The 19,410-nt window shown below is 47.8% G+C and overlaps 1 protein-coding gene across 1 annotated transcript in view; it reads right to left on the bottom strand.

The window, feature by feature from the left end:
• Positions 1-362: 362 nt before the first annotated feature.
• Positions 363-19,410, bottom strand: part of TSHZ1 (teashirt zinc finger homeobox 1) — a 75,808-nt gene continuing 56,760 nt past the window's right edge. The window contains exon 2 of the mRNA XM_058557314.1: positions 363-4,871. Coding sequence (XP_058413297.1) covers positions 1,666-4,871 — 3,206 coding nt within the window. The 3' untranslated portion in view covers positions 363-1,665. The remainder of the gene's footprint in view (positions 4,872-19,410) is intronic.

Genomic DNA, 19,410 nt, shown 5'->3' with positions numbered 1-19,410 from the left:
ACCTACCCTCCTACCTGCATCACCAACTCCCCGGATGCACACAACGGCTGATTGTACACATTTTAAAATAGTCCATGAGGATTCTGGGAAGGAAGCACCTCGGTCCCTCTATGTACAGAACAGCCGTCACTCAATGGCTACGCTCAGCAATCCATGGCACCCAGTGGAGTTAAAATTTTTAATTATCATTCTTAAAAATGCAATACTTATCACTTGAATGAAGCATGTCAGCACACAAATCATGAGATGATGGCTCTGAATAGAATTTTTGTTGGTTGATTGCATCAGCAATACCTCTTGTTGCTGAAATAACATCTCAAAGGCAAAATAATGACGACGTGACAATCTACGTAAATCAAGAACTGCACGTGGGTTTATTTTACATTTGAGAAAACAGTGGATTTAATTGTGTGAACCAAAACGTACTGTACAATATTAATGATAGAACATCAAAATGTATAATTAATAGTGCATTGCTTGCTTCGTTTCATTTATTTATTTTTGTCTGATATACATGCATCTGGAAAGATGCAGGTGCCAGTAAAATTTCTCTATTTAAATCAAGCTGCAGGAACTAAATTTTATTCAAAAATTGTGGTTTTACATTATATACACAGAAATTTAATATAAAATGACAATATAAAAAGTTAAAAGAGAAAGCATACAGCCAGAAGGTACAAAGAAAGTTGAATAGATTAAAATGGTACGATATGTAACATGTAGGAGTTTTTAAGCTGATGCTGGCAATTTACAAGGAAAGGACTCCGAGGTGTGCCCGATTTTTTTTCATTTACCAATGCAGCACGCTATAGAAAGGTCAGCTTGTACCAAAGCTTACATTTGTAAATAACTATAAACCGCAGTATTTTACAGGAAAAAGGAAATAGCATTTTTACACATTTTTAAATAATAGCTTGCATACTTTTTTTTTTTTTGCCAAAAGTGGCATTTTTCAGCATCCAGAGGGTTTGGGCATAGTGGCAAATGGGGTGTTTGTTGTTGTTGGGTTTTTTTGTTTTGCTTTTTGTTTTAAACGTGTAAAGTTGTGGCTTCCTAACCCCGCGAGTCCTAGACAACTTTCTGTCTTCCAACAGCTGCATGCATGTTTCCTTCACAAACCAGTTCTGCATATAAAAGCTCATTTTTTAATTATTAAATAAGTTTTGTGTCTGACACAGCTTTTGATCTGAATGAAATGCCTTTAAGCCTTTATTTCCTTTTTTTTTTTTTTTGAGTGAAAGGCACAGAAATGCGATTACAGTCCTCAAAGTGTTAAATTCAACACTACTAGGTTCTATGACCTTTATTGTCATGGCAACTTTGTAATTTTAGGATGTCTTTTTGTCATTGTTATTTGTGTCTCTCTTTCTTGCTAAATAAATGTCTCCCAGTCGTGTGCCCCACTATTTCCTACAAAAGATAGCTTAACATCAAGAACAGATGTTGAAAATAAAGGTCAGACTTTGACTCACGGAAAAAGAAAAATAACATGCACAATCGGACAAAGAGCATATAAATATAACTACAAAATATGCGTAAGAAAAACCAAGGTCCAGACAGGCAGTTCGGCAACCAAGGAAAGGCTGATTTCGGAGGCTCAGGCCGGGCCTAGTGCAGTAGGACGTGGTTAGTGCAATGTGCCGGGGTCCCTTGCGTACCTGGACGCTACTGTTTTTCCAATTCTGTCACATAGATCAGGTGGTCCTCCGGGGACTTGCCGTGGGTCTTACTAAGGTGCAGTTTCACCGCGTGCTTGCTCGCAAAGGTCCGGTTGCAGAGCTTACACTGGAATGTGGAGCCCAGGTCGTCCTCGGTGGCCCCCACGGGGCCCAGAGCTTTGTTAGCCAGGACCTTTGAAACATTCTGCTGTTCCTGAATCTGATTTAGTGGCAGCTTGGAGAGATCCTTCAAGCTGAAGCCTAAATGTGTCTCTAGATGATTTATGTACGTGGAGGCAGTTCTGAACTGAGAGGCACAATCGTTGCAGAAGAAAACAGGATGCCCCGTGTCCAGGTTCTTCAGGAACTTCGTCCCCCCGGTCCTCCTCAGCTGGTACTTCACGTTGGCCAGCCAGTGGCTGATGGTGGTCATGGAGAGCCCGGTAAACTTGGAGATGTGCACCCGCTCCTGAGGGCCCAGGTCCGACATGATGTACTTACCTTCCGGGGTCTCCCGCAGGCTCGAGGCGAACTGTGCCTGCAGGATGAGCAGGTGCTGGGGGTTCCAGTTGGACTGTCGGCCCTTCCTCTTGTGAACAGGTGACAGCTCGTCCAGGGCCTCCTCAAAGCTGCTGCCGTCGGCGTCCGACTTCTCCGACACCGTGGAGGGCGTGGAGGACTTGGGGGTCAGCCGGCCCGTGAGGTTTTTGACCATGTCCGAGATGTCCATGAGGGCGCTCTCCCGGAGAGGCGACGAGACGGCGTCGGCCGCGCCGGACACCAGGGGCTTGCTTTTGGACTTGGTCAGGTCGATGGGCTGGTCGCTGTTCTCGTAGTAGTAGCGGTCGATGGCGTCGGCCTGCTTGACGGGGGTGGCAGGGTAGACGGGATTGTCTAGCATGCTGTTGCTGATTTTGTACAGCATGGCCAGCGGGTCCAGCGAGGGGCTCACGGGCTTCGACACTTTGCCTAAGTGGGTGTTCATGATGGACTGCAACGCGCTCAGCGGGCTGATGAAGGAGGGCTCCGGCGAGTGGTCCGTGATGATCCCCAGGGTATTGCAGCCATTGGTGACTTTGGCTTTGAGAGGCTCAGTGCCATTTGGGGTGTGGGCGTCCACCGCGCCCTCCCTTTTGGCCTTCCCCACCTCCACGTCAGGGCCCTTCTTCTGCTGTGGTTTGCCACTGATCTCCTCCGTTCTAGGGAAATCTTTATTCTCTTTGGCCACGGGGGACACAGCCTTGGCCGGGGAGCCCTTCTCCTTCTCTGCAGGCCTCTCCTCCTTCTTCACGCTGACCTTGCCGGTGACCTTCTCCACCAGCTCCTCCATGGCCGACACATTGCTCTTGTGGGGCGGCGGTGTGAGGCTCCCTGGAGAGTGCAGGAGCGCGTTGTGCTCTGAGGACAGGGACTTCACGCTGCTGGCATAGGATGGCTGCATCTGCACACTCTGCACAGCCGGCAGCGGCTTCACGGTGCCAGGGAGCTGGTAGGCTGCATGGATGCTGGGGTAGCCACCCCACGAGGGTGCGCCATTCTGGGCTTTGCTGATGGCAGTGGAGACCGTGTTCTCCAGGGACTTCAGAATGTCCACCCCCCCCTTGGGGCTGTCGTCCAGGTCCTCCTCACGGAGGTACTGATAGAGGGTGGTGGGCTCAAACTTCTCGGAGGCATCCTCACTCTCCTCCTTGATCTTCTTCTCTGCATCACTGGCCACCGGTGCCTTCTCCTTCTCTGGATCCTTCTTCTCTTCCGAGGTCGTGGACCCCAAAGGAGAGTCAGGCTGCTTTTTGATGTGGGAGGCGGGGAGCCGGGTGTGCGTGGTGGGGGGCAAAGGTATGGACTGGATCTTCTCTTCCACCACGGGGTCCAGCACCAGCTGCTTCCCTTTCTTGGAGGCAGAGGTGGTCACTTTCAAGAAGTGGCCGGTGACCATCATGTGGGCGGTGAGCTGCTGCAAGGTGTCATGCGAGCTGCCGCACTCCATGCACTTGAGGATCTGCGCTTTACGGGCCTCGAACTGCCAGGTGTAACTGGCGCCGTTCTGGTAGCCGTAGCGGTTGTTTGGCGTCACATACGGGTTGGCGGTCTTCTGATCCTTGGCCGACTCACTGAGCGCAGCTTCTGCAGCAATTCCTGCCGGCTCGGGAGAACAAGGGGACGCCAGGTCCTGGAGTGCTCGCTTTTTGGTAGAAGGGACCAGTTTGGTGATGGCTGGTACTGGCTCCTTCAGAGGCACTTTCTGGTAATGCTTTGTCTTGATCATGTGGACGCTCAGGTCTTGCAACGACTCGAAAGAGTGGCCGCAGTACATGCACTTGAGCACTTTCTGGGCGTCTTCCTTCCCTTCCATCTCCATCAGGGAGCGCTTCCTGGGCTTGGACCACCGCTTGGTCTTCTCGGAGTCCTTGTCCCTGTTGTCGTCACGGTAGTGGCCCGTCTCGTTCATGTGCACCGTCAGCTCCACCAGCGTGTCGTAGGCAGCGCTGCAGTCTTTGCACCGGAACTTGCTGGCGCCGGTGAACACAGAGCCGTAGAGTTTGTTGTTCTGCCTGTAGAGCTGCACGGTGCTGAAGAGGCTGGGCTCAGGGAGCAGCCCGTAGGGCGATGTCTGCTGCAGCGTCTTGGCCAGGGCGGCCTGATGCCAGTCATAGCCCGAGCCACCGCTGCCACTGGTGCTGGTGCTGGTGCTGGTGCTGGAGCTGGAGCCAGAGCCGGAGCTGGAGCTGGGGGTGCTCGCCGTGGTCCCGGTGGTCCCCGTGGTACTGGTGGGGGGCGTGGGGGCGGGGGTGGAGCCCTCCTTCTGGCCGACATCATTGTTGCTGGTGGTCAAACTGGACTTCTTTAAATCCAGAGCTAAGCTGGACCAGCAGGACTCCGAGAATAAGTTTGCATACACAGCCTTGATTTGTGCTAAGCTGTCCTGGGGGTAGGAGACGCTGTCTGGACCCTGCGGATCCTCCTTCTCTTCTCTGGAGGAAGAGCTTTTGAAATGGGCTAGCTGGTCACTGTTTTCGCTGAAAGGCGACCCGTAGCCGGCATCCTGATTCGTCGCAGTGCTGACCGGGGAGTTCTGGCAGCTCTGGGCCTCTTTGATCTCCGTCTCTTCATTGCACACGTAGTCGCCCTCCTGAATGCCCAGAGACAGTCCATCCTCCTCCACGTTTTCTTCATCTATTTCTGCTGCCTTCAATTCTTCCTCAGGAACATAAGCTAGGAGAGAAAAATGAAACACAGTGAGGAGAAGTAAATCATCTTCAAGGACACGGCCTCCCCAGCCGTTAGGTGAGCCTTAAAAAGATGTTTCTCAGCCGAGCTCCCAGGCTACAAGGCTACCCCCGCTTTATACAAGTACCCGCTCTGCAACCCAACAGAAATTGGTGGTCGACCAGGACAACTTTTTCCTCCTAAGTGCATAGATTTCAGCAAAGAAGCCTCAGCTAAAGGGCCAGTATCTGCCCCCTTCCTAAAGACATCCATTTGGTCGCTGCAGCAGGAAGAGAAGGGAGCCCTGCCACCCCCTCCTGCAGGCTCTTCCTTTCCTACATGACGCATGAGTCCCTCATGCCTTCCCATCTAGTGGAACCTGGCTGTCAATTTTTAGGGCAAGATACCCCACAGTCAGCGTTCTATGGTTTCCATAAATAAAAACACTCCTCCAAGACAAGCAATAAAAATACTCTAGTCTTCACTAAAAAAAAAAGAACAAAACACTATACCACCAGCCCCCTGCCTGGACGGAGCAGAAGTCACCTGCGTGGGGACACCAAACAGGTGTCAAAGGGCTACGGGTTGTTCTGACACCTGCTACAACATGGATGAACCTGCAATACACTATGCTGAGTGAAATAGGCCAGACATAAAAGGACACATATTGTATGATTCTGCTTATATGAGCTACCTGTAAGTAGTCAAATTCACAGAGAAGAGAGTAGCGTGGTGGTTTCCAGGGGAGGAAGGAGGGGGAATGGAGAGTTAGTGTTTAATGGGGACAGAGTTTCAGTTTGAGAAGATGAAAAAGTTCTGGAGATGGATAATGATGGTTGCACAACAATATGAACGTACTTAATGCCACTGAACCATCCACTCAGAAATGGTACTTTTATGTTATAAATATTTTACCACAATAAAAATGTTTTTAAATTTATCAAGACCAATAGCACATGCTATGACGGCCTCCTTCAGGCCACCAATGCACAGCAGAGGACGTCCTGGCTGGAGGCAGCATTTCTAGGAGGAAACTACGGGATATTGACAGCTGTCACAGGAATGAGGGTTGGAGGGCATCTAGATCATTAGAGGACACCTGACTGTTTTACCGTAAGACATTTGAGATCCTTTAATACATGACATGTCTTGTTAACTCCCAAGCGAAGAAAACTGCGCGCATCACCCCTTAACTTATCTGACCAATGTACTTTTATTTATTTTTTATTCTTTTTGAAGGAACAACTAGCTGAACTAGTGTTCCATCAACTACTTGGGAAATTTGGGGTTAAGATATTTCCCGGAAAGCCCCTATTAAAATGCACTGATACAACCTGAGAGGGGTGTCTCATTAAATATGATCACTCATTATCACATTATCAGAGCCAGATCCTGAGGGAATGTGGCAAAGAGCACATGCGTTTTCAGGAATGGCTGAGAAGAGAGACAGAACATCTTGCTGCTGAAGAGTGGATGCTGGGGCCAGGGAAGTGACATGAGAGGATCAGCACCTGCAAACGGAGGCGTTCAGATTCAGGTGAGGCAAGTCCTCCTGAGCACGCGCACGCACGGGCACCGTGAGCAACGTGCACATTCACGCACGCACGCACGTGTGGTGAATGACAACAGAATCGGTCACTTGGAGAGGCTCTTTCAGCCGCACCCTTCCGAATTCCTGCACACGGACCCATTCCCACATCTGGTGATGGCATCGAGCAATCTGAGCATGTGTGTTCACGTCTGTTTCACAGCTGAATACAGAACAGCAGTCCACTAACAAAGCTGGGAATTACAGTTCCGTTAATACTGTGCTGCTCACAGGAAAAATAATCAATAGCGTGAGACCTCAGGTTTAACTACAGGCGTCGGCATCTGGATAATGCTCTAGATAATCTTACGACCCTCCTGTAAAATGTAAAGCTCATAAAATTAAAAAATGACTGCCAAGTTCAACCACATTTTCATTTTGTCCATAATTATTAAAGGTCTACTTAGGAGGGTCCAGGGTTCTGAGGGCTCACAGCTTGGGTCCTCAGCCCTAGGGCCCCCTTCAGAAGCACTGGCCACACTCGCCACCTCTAAGCCAGCCTGGCCTGAGTGCACCTAAGCAAGGTCCGCCTCTGTGGGTGCTGATGGTGACATTTAAGGCCACAGGGCATCCTAGGCAGGGCAGAGCTCATCTGAAGATGGAGGTGACAGGTCCCACAAGGTGCTGGCCTGACTGCAGTCTGTCCCAAGGCGCACTCCACAGTGCGCCCTCGGGCAGTTCCATATACTCGGCTCAACTGCAGGAAGCTGCCTAATAGGCTTAGTGGATCCACTTTTATGAGAGGAAGATTTGTGCCTCAGCCATTCATTAAACTAATTTAAAGGGAACATTTTATCTGGACCACTTGGGCTCAGCTGGGAAGGGTCCGTTGCCTGCATGTGTCTGCCCCATACTATAGTTGCCTGTGGCTGGTCTGTCTCCCTCATGGGACTAAAACAAGGCCTCCCAGAGTCCACCTCACAGTAGGCACCCGGCAGAGTGTGCTGAATAAATAAATGACTTTCATCTCAGCTCTGGAAACACAGAAATGGGAAACTTGTCGTGCTCTAGGGTTTGTTTAGCACCCACTGGTCCTCTCCTCAGAGGCGGCATCTCGGGGCCTGAAACGGCATAGACATGATTTAGTCGGCATCTGCGTGCACTGTCCATGTCCCAGTGGAGTGTCATCAGACCGTGCTCCATCCTGGGCCCATCCTCCTCCTGACACAGTACAGTCTACACCAAGGAAGTCCCCAGGTTGAGGTAACATGCACCTCGTTGACAACCCCACAGCCCCAGTGCAACAAATACTACTGGCGTCAGGCAGAACCACACGGAGCAAACCCCAGCCTCCTGCATGAGAAAGCCTTCCTAAGAGGATGCTGGTTTCAGCGAGCCATCCTCTCACTTGGATACCCATGTCCACTGTTTTCGAGGGGGTGAGGGTGCGAGAGGGAGGGGCCCCTAACCTGCCTGCCCTCCCAGAGCTCAGGTCCCAGTGGAGGAACGGAGCAGGGGGGGCAGGCAGCGAGTGAGGGGGTTCGGGGGGGACAATTTCAGAAAGGAGGGGAACCCAGTGTGGACTACGGGGAAGGCTGGGATCCTGCCGGCTTTCCCTGTCCCGGGTTGAGCATGCCCGCCTTCCAAACGTCCCTGTGGGAGGGGACGCAGCCACACCCCTGGGAGGGGCAAAGGTTGACCCACTGTCCACAGGGCACAGGGCGGGAGCGCTGGCTTCCTCTGTCTGGTCCTTGTCGCTCTTCCTATCCCCACTGCAGCCTCTTTCTGGCCCATCTTAACTCCTTCCACGAGTCCTCCCGTGCATCCTGTGACCACCGGGTCCGTGTCCACCCTACAACTGGCCGACAGGCCACGCCTCTCCTGCCCTGTCAGGGAAGGCCGTGTTGCCCTCCGTTTGCAGAGCCTGCCCCATGTCCGGCACAAAGAAGGCACTCCAGTTATTATGACACGAATCTATCATGATGTGGGTGGTCCACAGATCTCCCAAGTGCAAACAAGATGATTTCCTCCGCCCTCTCCAGCACCGCCCCCTCCCCAAATGACAGCACACTTCCTCCTCCTGAGTCAGGAATCTCCTAACTCAGCTGTTACTGAATTACCCCCAAACAAGTTGTCCACGCCAGAAACAGGGCGGTTATCCTCAATGCCTCCCCATTCTCAAGTCCTCTATCCACCACTGCCCCTGCTCCCAATAACTGGGGCCCCAAAGGCCTCACACTGGACATTGGAACAGCCTTCCGGCTGGGCCCCTTCCCTCTCCTTCTCCTGCAATGTCCTCCCTTCGAGCTGGCCTGGAGGTTCTGCTGGAAGCAATCCCTGAGTTACAATCTTTAAGTTCCATGTCCTGCACGGGAGCTGCTGATCCTCACATGGACCCTCCCTCCCCGCCCTGTGTCCAGCCCTCGGGGTGCCCCGTTCTGTCCACCTGGTCACAGGCAGCACCTCAACCTCCTCCCTCCGAGCACTGCTTATCCTCAAGAGGAGGCTCCGATGTCATCTCCGTGATGACGCCTCTTAATCCCCTCACAGAATGCACCATTCCCCACAGAATTAAGAGATGTTTACCTGTCTGTCCTAGTCACACTGTGAACTGGCATTCACCTCGCGCTGCTGAGCTCCGCCCGCCACCCGGCTGGGCACTTCACTTCATCGCCTCATTCTAACCCCCACAACCCTTCAAGGCAGCATCACTGAAACTCCTACTTTGAAGAGGAGAAAACTGAGTGTTATGGGAGCTGACTGACTTCCCTGAGGTTACACAGAAATCAAACAATGGACACAGGACTCGCACTCGGGCCACCTGACTCCCAGTTCGGGTCTTTCCACTTTGCCCCTGTCAGGACCAAGTTTCTGTCCTTTGTCTCGTTAGCTTCTCAATCCAGTAAATGCTGAATCAATTAATGACCCAAAGTCATTCTGTATCAGGGATTCAGAACACCCCCTAGGCACCAGGCATGGTGTATAAATGAGAGAACTTCAATGAAGGAGAGCGAAAGAAGAGAAATTTTAAATGCTTATACCCTTTGGCCCAATAGTTTTACTTTTGGAAGTATAGCCTAAGAAGATGACGTGAAACACAGAAAAAGCTTTACGCAGAAAGATGTCCTTTATAGTATTATTCCATATAAAATTTGCCACAGTCTAAATCTTCAACAAGAAGGGGTAAGTGATTTGTGGTTTATTCCTATGATGCAATATTATTCAAACATTAAAAAGTATGCTTTAACGCTTTTTAACGACATGCGGAAAGTCATTAAATGAAAAAAGCAGAAGACACAACTGTATTCACAATACAATGGAAAAAATCCTTTTAAGAGAATGTTAATAGTGCTTTTTTTCCCTAGATAATGAATGCATGGGTTATGTGTTGAGTGAAGTGGCTCTTGATAAATATCTCTATTTTCAAAATCTTCTTCAATGTTTTCAGTTCAACAGACATGAATTAGCCATTTCACACCGTTTCTGGAATAAAATAGAATGTTAACAGTGGATTTTTTTGGAAGCAAACCTTCAGGGAGGGCCTGGCAGCCACAAGCCAGTCCCTGGAAGTTAGGGAGCCTTGAAGGGCAGGGCCCAGCCTGGGGCAGGAATGTGGGAAGGGCTCTGCTAATTGTTACTTTTATTTTTTTTTAAATGTTAAAAAGTATAAAGGGGGGCAGAGAACAATGAGAGGCGCAGATGGTATTAGGGTTTCTGTCTGAGGGATTCCAGGGGACAGGAGAGTTTCCCGACGTCGGCCACCTCCCATCTCCCCCTGGCTCCCTCCTCGCCCTCCAGCAGGCTCAGTCCAGCTGCCATCCCACAGGCCTCTCCCGCGGCCCTACCTCCACCAGCTCCATGGTCCTTGTGCTCCATCCCTCAGCCTTCCGCCAACGGGGCCCCTGCCCTTTTGTAGGATTTACACTTTCATCATATACTCTTCCAGTTTATTAATCCTGGGAAGTTGATGTTCTTTGGCTATTTTATGATTCTACCATGTTGTTTTCGCTCATTGGATCTTTTTTTTAGTGAGTTAACTTTTCAACTCTCATTTACAAGGGGCATGAGGAAGCACAGACCTGGGGGCAGCTGGGGGCCCATCTGTCCTGTGCCGTACCACTGGATGGCTTCTGACCCCAGAGGAGCTTTCCTGCTCCCTCCTCTGGTGAAGGGGCCTTTGAAGAGAGCAGGGCCACTGACCCGGGGAATCTACAAGCACATCCCCCATTCTCCCACCACCCTGTCCAGTGGCTCTCCAGCAGAAGTGCTGGTCAGTGTCACCCTTACTCTGGAACACTCATGGCCACATGAGGACACAGACCATGGGACGGCCGTGGCTGCTAATGGTGCAAAGGACTCAACTGCCCCATAGACAGAAGTGGGCAGGAAGGAGACCATGGAATGTTCCAGATTAATTCTGTGAGCAATCAGCCAGCCTCTCCTTACCTCTCTGCTCTCCATTCCAAGAACCATCAAGGGCTGACTTAGTTTGAAGGCCCCTGCAGTAATAATAACAACAACTATAGGAGGATTGGTAATTAGCGACCAGCCACCCAGCACTGACCCCTCATGTCCCAACCTTTTCCCACCTAAGCGCTGGGCACTTCCTGAGGCTCCCCCAGGGTCAGGGCTGCACTCCAACCCACCATGCCTCACTTCCAGACTCGGTCCTTTAAAAGCAGTGCCCAAACCCCCCATGCCACCCCCAACAGCTCCCACCTTCCAAAACTGGGTGCAGGCTGAGGGCACGCGCATCCCAGGGCCAGGTCCATGAGAAGGATCTAAAATCTACCAGGTTTCATTTTAAGAGTTTGGGCCTGGACGAGACGAGATTGGGTCTCGCAGGACATGGGCCATGAAGGTAGAAATTCTCAGACTGGACCCTGTGGGGCCTGAAAAGAAGACCAACGGGACACTTGGCATCATACTGGGCAGGGAAGGAGTCCTTTGGCTCTGCCACGTCTGATCAGGGAGGAATGGGCTAAACAGCTTTTCGAGATGCGCCCCCTAGGGCCACATCTATCACCCATGACAGGTACATGGAGTGACCCTGGGGATGTGCAGAGGTGATGAGAAGAAAGGGGTACCCTCAGGAGCCTACGTGGAGGCCGGGGCAGGTGGGTGACGGTGACATTCCATCTGCTTGTCTCTATAGGGCTCAGGCTAATGGGGCCATTGTTGTGCTTTCCTATCAAAGGACAGACCCCATCATTATCGTGACATGAGGACAGACAAATGGAAGAGACTGATGGGAGACCCAAGAAGGAGTCCCAGCCCAGCCACCTGTGGACAGTGTGACCCCCACACACTCACTCTCTCATTCCTCAGGGCCTCGGTTTCCCCAACAGTGCGATCATGGCAACGACTGATGTCTGGGTATTGTAGGAAGCTTTCATGGAAACGGCAGCATTTCATCATTATCACACCCAGCTCTGTGCTTGCCGGGCCCCTCCTCCTCACTACTCGCGCCCTCCCTGCAGACTCTCAGAAAGAACTAGAAAATGCGCCCCAGTGGGCCGTCCTCCCACAGCTTTCAGAAGGTACCCCTGATTAGCCTCAAGCCTCGCAAGTGTAAGTGGGAACAACAGGAACCAAGTAATGAACGCTTCTCCTGATGAATGCTGTCCCATCATGGGCTTCATCATTGTATTGAGGGTGCACGGGGAATTCGGACCAGTGGACTACTTAGGAACCAGTTCTTTAACTCCTGCATTATCCAGGCCCCTCCATCTGCCTCTCAGCAGTTTCCCTGATCACTGGAACTTCTGCCAGGGAATAGAGGAAGGAAGGGAGAGGTGGGAACGCACACGGAGCAGGAGCCCTGTTCCTGGTTAGCAGCTCTTCCCGGAGCCCAATGGGGGAGGCAGTGGAAATAGATAACAAGGATCAGGTTGGGAAACTTTGTTTAGCCAAGCTCTCTTCTCCTCATTAGCATGCATAATTGAGAGTTGGCTGTGAATGAGGAAAAAGATATTTAAAAGTGACCAATATAAAACACAGGTCTTTGATCCCTGCTTGGCTACTGGCTTACAGTAAACACAAACTTCACTATTGTATTGCCACCTGGTGAGACTATACCATCCTCCCAGATTATGTGTTTATCTACATCAAACTAGGGTTAAGCTGGCAAATGTGATATCCAGCAACAGATGGCCGTTATATCAAAATACATTTACTCCAAGGGGCCAATTCACAAAAGGGGCTCACGCACACCTAAGTGATAGATGTGCAGCTTCCATTCGTTGCAGAATCTTGAAAAACACACTTTCTTCCAAATTTATAATTGATCACTTGTAACTTCACCTCTCTTACAGAGAGAGCAGGTGGTTTTGATGAAAGATAGAATATACTGGGAAATAAAACATGCAGAGAAAGGAGATATAGGTACAGAGCTCATTCCTTCCCACGTTAAAATACAAGCAGGATTTATATTAATTTACGAACACAAGTTCTGATTTTTTGCAGGAAGGCTGACACTCTGCCAAGCAAAGCTGAAAGGCCACTTCTGCTCTGATGTGATAGGAGCAAAAATTTTTGTATTATTTTGGCAAATTTTGGCTGCCTGGTACCAATCACTAATGTACTGGTTTGCTAAACTATCTGATCTATAACAGAGTTATTTCTTAAAACTCAATAGAAGCCATTTTTAAGAACTGCAGAGTCTCTAAATAAAATGGCCTATGATTTTTACCCAATTCTAATTTTAATTAGGAATCCACAGGTAACTTTCTTAAAATAAACATAATTTCTCTTTTCCTCACTGCCCCGGGATCCAAATTCAAGTTAAGTGAGAAGTAAGAAGCCTCGTTCCGTGGCCCCTTCCACTGGTCCAATGAGCACACCTGGTATGAATCTTATGATTAGAGTTTGCTGCACATTACAACACTGTAACTTAACAAGTGGGAGGACACAAATTAGAGCTGAGATTAAAAAGACCAAATGCTTTCTTCAATTTTCTGTGATGTCAGGAAGAAAAAGAAGAGGAAAAATATGTAAGAATCTTGAGACATTAACAGAGAAGCTAAAATGAAGAGAGAAGACCAAAAAGTAAATAACTCTTGCAGGAACCTAGGAAAACACGCAGCTATTTCACTACCCCCAGACTGTGTTTAAGATACGGTGCAAATGTTCTCTTGTTCCACACATTAAAAAGTTAGCCACCGCCAAGACGCGCACGCCCAATGCCACGCTCGGGGAAATGGCATATTTTCAGTCATTATACCTCTACACGTGAGGAGGGATAAACACCACACTCAGATGTCTGAAGAGTCTGGGTATACAAACCCAATATTAGCAAACTAGGCCCAAAACACCAGGTTCCAACCCAGTATTATCTACCACCAGAAAACTAAAGACTTCTATCAGATAGGGTAAGATTCACCCTGACGGATGACACCTAGATATCAGGAGAGAAGACCTGTGCGTGAAATATCTCTTCAAATGGCTGAAACAAATGTAAAGAAACACAACTCAGGATAAGTACCTCCTCACTTGCTGACTCTACTCCACACCCGTGAGCCACCATGAAGAACCAATAGTGAATGTCTCCAAATCCAGTAACTTCACACCACTGCACATGTTGTATCCTCAATTCTTCAATACAAAGTTTACTGCTAAAAAGTGAACTTCTGTAGGCCTTCGCTACGGGTCTTAGAACATGAAAGTAAGAGGTGAGAGGAGAAAGGGATTTTTATAGTCTCGGAACCCCACACAGGCTTACATCTCAGAAATGAGTCTCCATTTCCAAATCCAGTAGCTTGTTCTCATAAATGCACAGGATACAAGAAGAGAGATGGGAATGTAACTCTTGGGGCCACAGGATTTGGATGTAAGCAAGCACAGGGACACCCACAGACCCGCAGGCCTTGAAGAGACCAACTTTTAACACAGAGTGAGGAGAATATTTATCTTTAAATATGCTTCAGTCAGATAGAAATTATATACTAATGTGATACACCACGAGCGAAAATGTACGACATAATTATTTCTATACTTGATTGGAGCTTAATACAAGGTCACATAACACCCGCCGTTCTTAAAATCCCCTTAATAACAACAATGGTACCCAAATCAAAGTTACAGCCACACTGTCATGACAGAAAAAATCATTCTCTTATCATAATAATTAGGTTTGTTTTTACTATTATCAGTGAATTCCCATAATTGCTTTCCTAGATGCTTTTTTAAAACTTTTACCTAGACAGAGAGAGAGGGAGATAGAGAGAGAGAGAGAGAGCCATAAAACTTACGAGTTTAGGTAGAGAAATTATTTGTCATGATCTTTTGTTTTCATTACAAGCTACAATTTTCTAAAAATCTTTAGTTCATATGGGTACAAATGTACTAGAATACATTATAGTATTTCTAGAAATTTTTATTTCTAGTGATGAAACTATGAGAACAATATACTGCACAAGGTGAATGAATACAATTTTTTAGCCTAAAAGATTGTTATGAGAGAGGCCACTGAATCACAGAAAATAAAGTCAACTCAACGCGGCTGCATTTTCTCTGCTAAAACCCTCATCCTCGGTGTCGTCAGCTCTGCCCTGCCATCACCCACCCCCACCTCATAGAAATCTGATGAATGAGTAAGCTTGGAAATGGTAACTGCAGTATAAAATTCTCCTTTTACAATCACTTATAGAAATAAATGACATTTCTCCCCATCAAATAAAACGAAGACTCTAAATCATCATTTCTGCTATTTCTTCCTGTGTCAAAACAGCTTTGCCATCACTCCCCCCACCCTTCTGGAGCCTAGCACACTGTGTGGGGTGTGACACTGTGAGCACACACAGTGTGTCCTGCCATCAGCGGAAGAATGCACATAGCACCATACAGACGGAGAGGAGTCCATCTGAGCAAGCACACACCAGCGCCTGCAAGGCAGAGAGAAGACTGCCAGCCTTCACGCGCATGTGTGGGTGTCTGTGCAAACATGGGTGCGTGCACGTATGCATGTGTGTGGGTGTGTGCATGTGAGTGTGTGCATGTGTGTGGGTGTGTGCATGTGAGTGCGTGCTTGTGTGGCGTGTGTGCATGTGTGTGTGCACGTGTGTGGGTGTGTGCCTGTGTGTGCGTGTGACCATGTGCATGCGTGTGAGTGTGTGCGTGTGTGTGTGCATGTGAGTGTGTGCATACATGGGTGGGTGTAAGTTTGTGTGTGCGCATATGTGGGTGTGAGTGCATGTATAAATGCATGTGAGTGTGTGTATGTGTGGGCATGTGAGTGAATAAAAAATAAAAACTACATAGACCCTATCATTTTCTAAATAGAAATGAGACAGCTGGATCTTATGGTTAGACTTCGCTTTTTCTAAAAAATTAAATCTTGTTAATATTTTTTGTCATAAAACGTGCCTTCTGGATGCCAATGTCCCCCTAAAGATGTGCTGTCATCTTGAGCAACATGGAGTTCTGTGCATTCTAATGCAAGTGGACATAAGGGAGCATATACGGTCCCTGTTAGACTTTACTCTGACACCAACAGTGTGTGCCCTGATGGTCTGCAATGTAAATACACACATATTGTCTGAAAAAATATTTTCATCTCAAATTGTAATTATACAATGAGGTACAAACATCTTATCTTTGGCAAATTTGATAAAAATTATATGTCTCAAATCGCAGCCCAACATTTTAAAAAATATCTTTGTTTCTTTAAAGAAAACAAGATTTGCTCTATTCAACAGTCATTTTAAGAATGGTGAGAAGTGACAGCTGTATTTGGCTAAATGTTAGGAAAGTTCCAAACCCCCTCAAGTCTTCATCACACTGGCTTTGAGCAATAGGGTTTGTGTTCCCCCTAAACATGCACCTTAATCTGCATGCAATTCTGCACAACAGGAGGATGTCTTCCTGAACCATCGTCTTCTCTACTCCATAGGAGGTGAGTGCTCCACACCTCCTCCTCGCTATCATCGTTCCTCCGATACACGAACAAAAGTGTGGGTGCCTTGCCGAAGGAGCTGAAGCAACAATAGGAGAAAGGCTCTGCCCTGAACATGATTTGCTCTCTAAGAGTCAGCTTTAAATCTCTCCCTCAAAATCTAGCAGCTACCCCTGCGTACTCAAAATACCCATTCACACAATGCATGAAGCACACATCGTACCTTTTCCTACCTGACCACAAACATCCTGATGAAAACTGAGAGAGACGTTCTTTCAACAAAAGATGCTCAGCTTTCGCCATGCCCCCAAATTTAGATATTTAGAATCAGATATTGGCATTTGATATAACAGGCTAGCTGACTAAATGTTTCCATTGTTAACTCACTTGGATTTTAAGTAATATCATCTAGACAGGAGAAGGGTAGCAATAATGGAAAATACAATGTATGAATACAGCATTTTGGCATGAAAATATGTTGACTAAGGCACATTAACATACTTGACTTTGCAACGATGCTATAGCACACTTGGCATAACTGTGTATTCCTCTTATGAGAAGACCTGGCATTCTCCCTGGAAGTGGAGTAACACTATAGGGTAAACAGTGAAAAGGAACTGAGTTCCAATCTTTAAAGCACGTTAAATAGCACTAGCAGTTCAAATCAAACGGCTCTTCTTTACATGGACCACTAAGGAAGTAAAGTGACTTTTTAGGCAAAGAGAAGGCCATTCTAAAAGCGGATGATTTATAATTACAGGAAAGCAAAGAAAACGCAAGCTCTCCTCCCTCCCTTTACGTTTTCGAGACAAAGTTCTAAGAGACATTGTAAGACCACCCTGGGGTTTACCAGCTGAAGATAACCCTTGCAGGCAGTCCATTAGAGAGGAGAAAAGACTCCAGCCCCTCCTCGCCTCTCTCCCTCCACCCTCCCTCAGAATGAAAAGAGCATGTTATTAGCAGAGGTCTGCGATGGGAGGCCGGAGCAGCGTGTGGAGCAGTTCTGCAGTGATTCTAATCTCTGAGATTTACTTGCTCCTCCTCTTCTATCTGATAAACTATACATTCAGGCATTCTCATTAGGGCTCCCATCACCAACGGGAGTGGAGATGAATCAGGCCAGGGCCCCTCCCTGCTCTGCTCTGTCGAGATGATTTCATTGAAATGTTCATTTTCATCCCTGCTGGCAACATTAGAATGGAAGTATTTAACCTGTTTCCATTACTTATACAAATTACCATTATGGGGTAGGACAGATGTTAGAATCACGCCACATAACTGACTTCCATACATTCTTTACAGGAAGCGCGAGGAGAAGGAACGCTGCTAGATCATATTATCCAGGCTCAATAATGTTCTCTCTGTTACCAGATTCATTAACTTTGCACATTGGCATTTCACTTGCTTTCTTCATGGAAATTCCCAGGCTAGTTGGGCTCATTTAATTTGGAGAAGGAAACCTTTGTCAGTGATAATGTTTTGATCAGGTGCACTAAGAGAGTGGGGAGGGGGTGGGCAAGGGAGAGGGGAGGCGGAAGGGGCAAGAAACAAGAATGGGGGAGGAAGAAACAACCTTGTCGAAAATGTTACCTTTCCAACATGAATGATGAAAGAGAAGTCAGTTAAAGACGCTGCTACTCAAAGATGGCTGTCACTTCAGATAGACACTGGCACAACTCACCTAGACAGGTGACACTTTGGTGGAGCAAAATCCCGCTGCATTTTTGAGCACTCCCGAGACAGGGCTCAGTTAGACTGCAGCCCAGGATGCCCGGGGGCACCCAGAGAAGTGAATTCAGCAGGTGAGTGGATTTCACTCTTCATTTGCATCCCTAAGCTGGAGACACAGTCTCCTGGCTAAAAAGATGGAAGAGGGGCTGGAGTCACAGGGGGGTCGAGCCTTGAGCATTTTTTCATTAATTTTCCCTTCGATCTGAAGCAGAGGCTGGAAGGATGCGCTGCATAATGAGGGGGTACTCAGGGCCCTTAAACAAGCCATTACTTTCCTTTTTAGAAATTTAACATAAACAACAATTCCCAGTCAGTGTAAGGACAGTTCCTCTTTTGATTTCTCCTGCAAGGCGAGCAGCGTCCTGAGCTGACCCCGCGACCACATCCCTAGAAGCTCTCTGACTGCAGGTGGGATTCTTGGAGAACGTACAAGGTTCGACCATTTCTAGGAAAAGGTTTTAAAATAAAAGATTCATTCATGGAGTCTCAGAAACAAAACAAATTCTATTCCAACTGTTTCCACAGGAAAGCCTTTCTCTCAGAGACCAGCTAAAGGAAACTCAGACCCTCAACTCCTGACATCTCCCGAAGTTACCACGTCTCTCTCCTCTGTCTGCCTCCTTTGGTTCATGAAACCGCTTGGAAAGAAATGCTTGGCATGTTTAAATTAATGAGATAAAAACGGGAAAGAAAATATTCAGAGGTACAAAGAAAGCATGTACTAAAAAACACTTAACCACCCTACAGGGGTGGGTAGGGTAGTTTCCTAAGTGGAAACTGGCAAAGCCAAGTGTAGAAAAAACGATGTTTGACACTAACAGTTCGCCAATACCTGCTACGGTGGCCGGAAAGGAAAAACACACATGCAGGTGAATACGCTCTCTGTAGAAAGGGCAAGGAGCCCACTAGGATCATCAGAAGCATTTTTTTCTGTGGCAACATTGAAGTTCAATCCCAAATAGGAATAAAATATATTCTGGGATAACAACCCACCTACATAGAGAGAATGACTTTTCTCGGCACACTAGAAATTTATTTGGAAGGACTTATACTATTATTTTGAAAGAAATAATTTACTTGTTCTTGGCTAAACATCTCATATCCATAGACTATCTGCTCTACCAGCATGAGGCTTTGGATTAAATGTCACTGAATAATAACAGGTAACATTTACCCAACCCTCACCTTAAGGCACTACCTTAAGTGCTCTACATTTATTAACTGTGTTCACCTCTCGCCAACCCAATAACGGGAAAGCCTGTGATGACTCTCCACCTCCGAGTGAGGAAACTGAGGCACAGGGGCTCCATGCGCTGCCCGGGCTGCACCATCAGTGACTCACAGAGCAGGGACTTCCTGCAGATGCTCTGTTTCAGAGCCAGGTTCCCGACGTG

Source organism: Diceros bicornis, chromosome 16 (genome assembly GCF_020826845.1).
Source record: "Diceros bicornis minor isolate mBicDic1 chromosome 16, mDicBic1.mat.cur, whole genome shotgun sequence".
NCBI lineage: Eukaryota > Metazoa > Chordata > Mammalia > Perissodactyla > Rhinocerotidae > Diceros > Diceros bicornis.
This window is presented reverse-complemented; position numbering and strand designations above follow the sequence as displayed.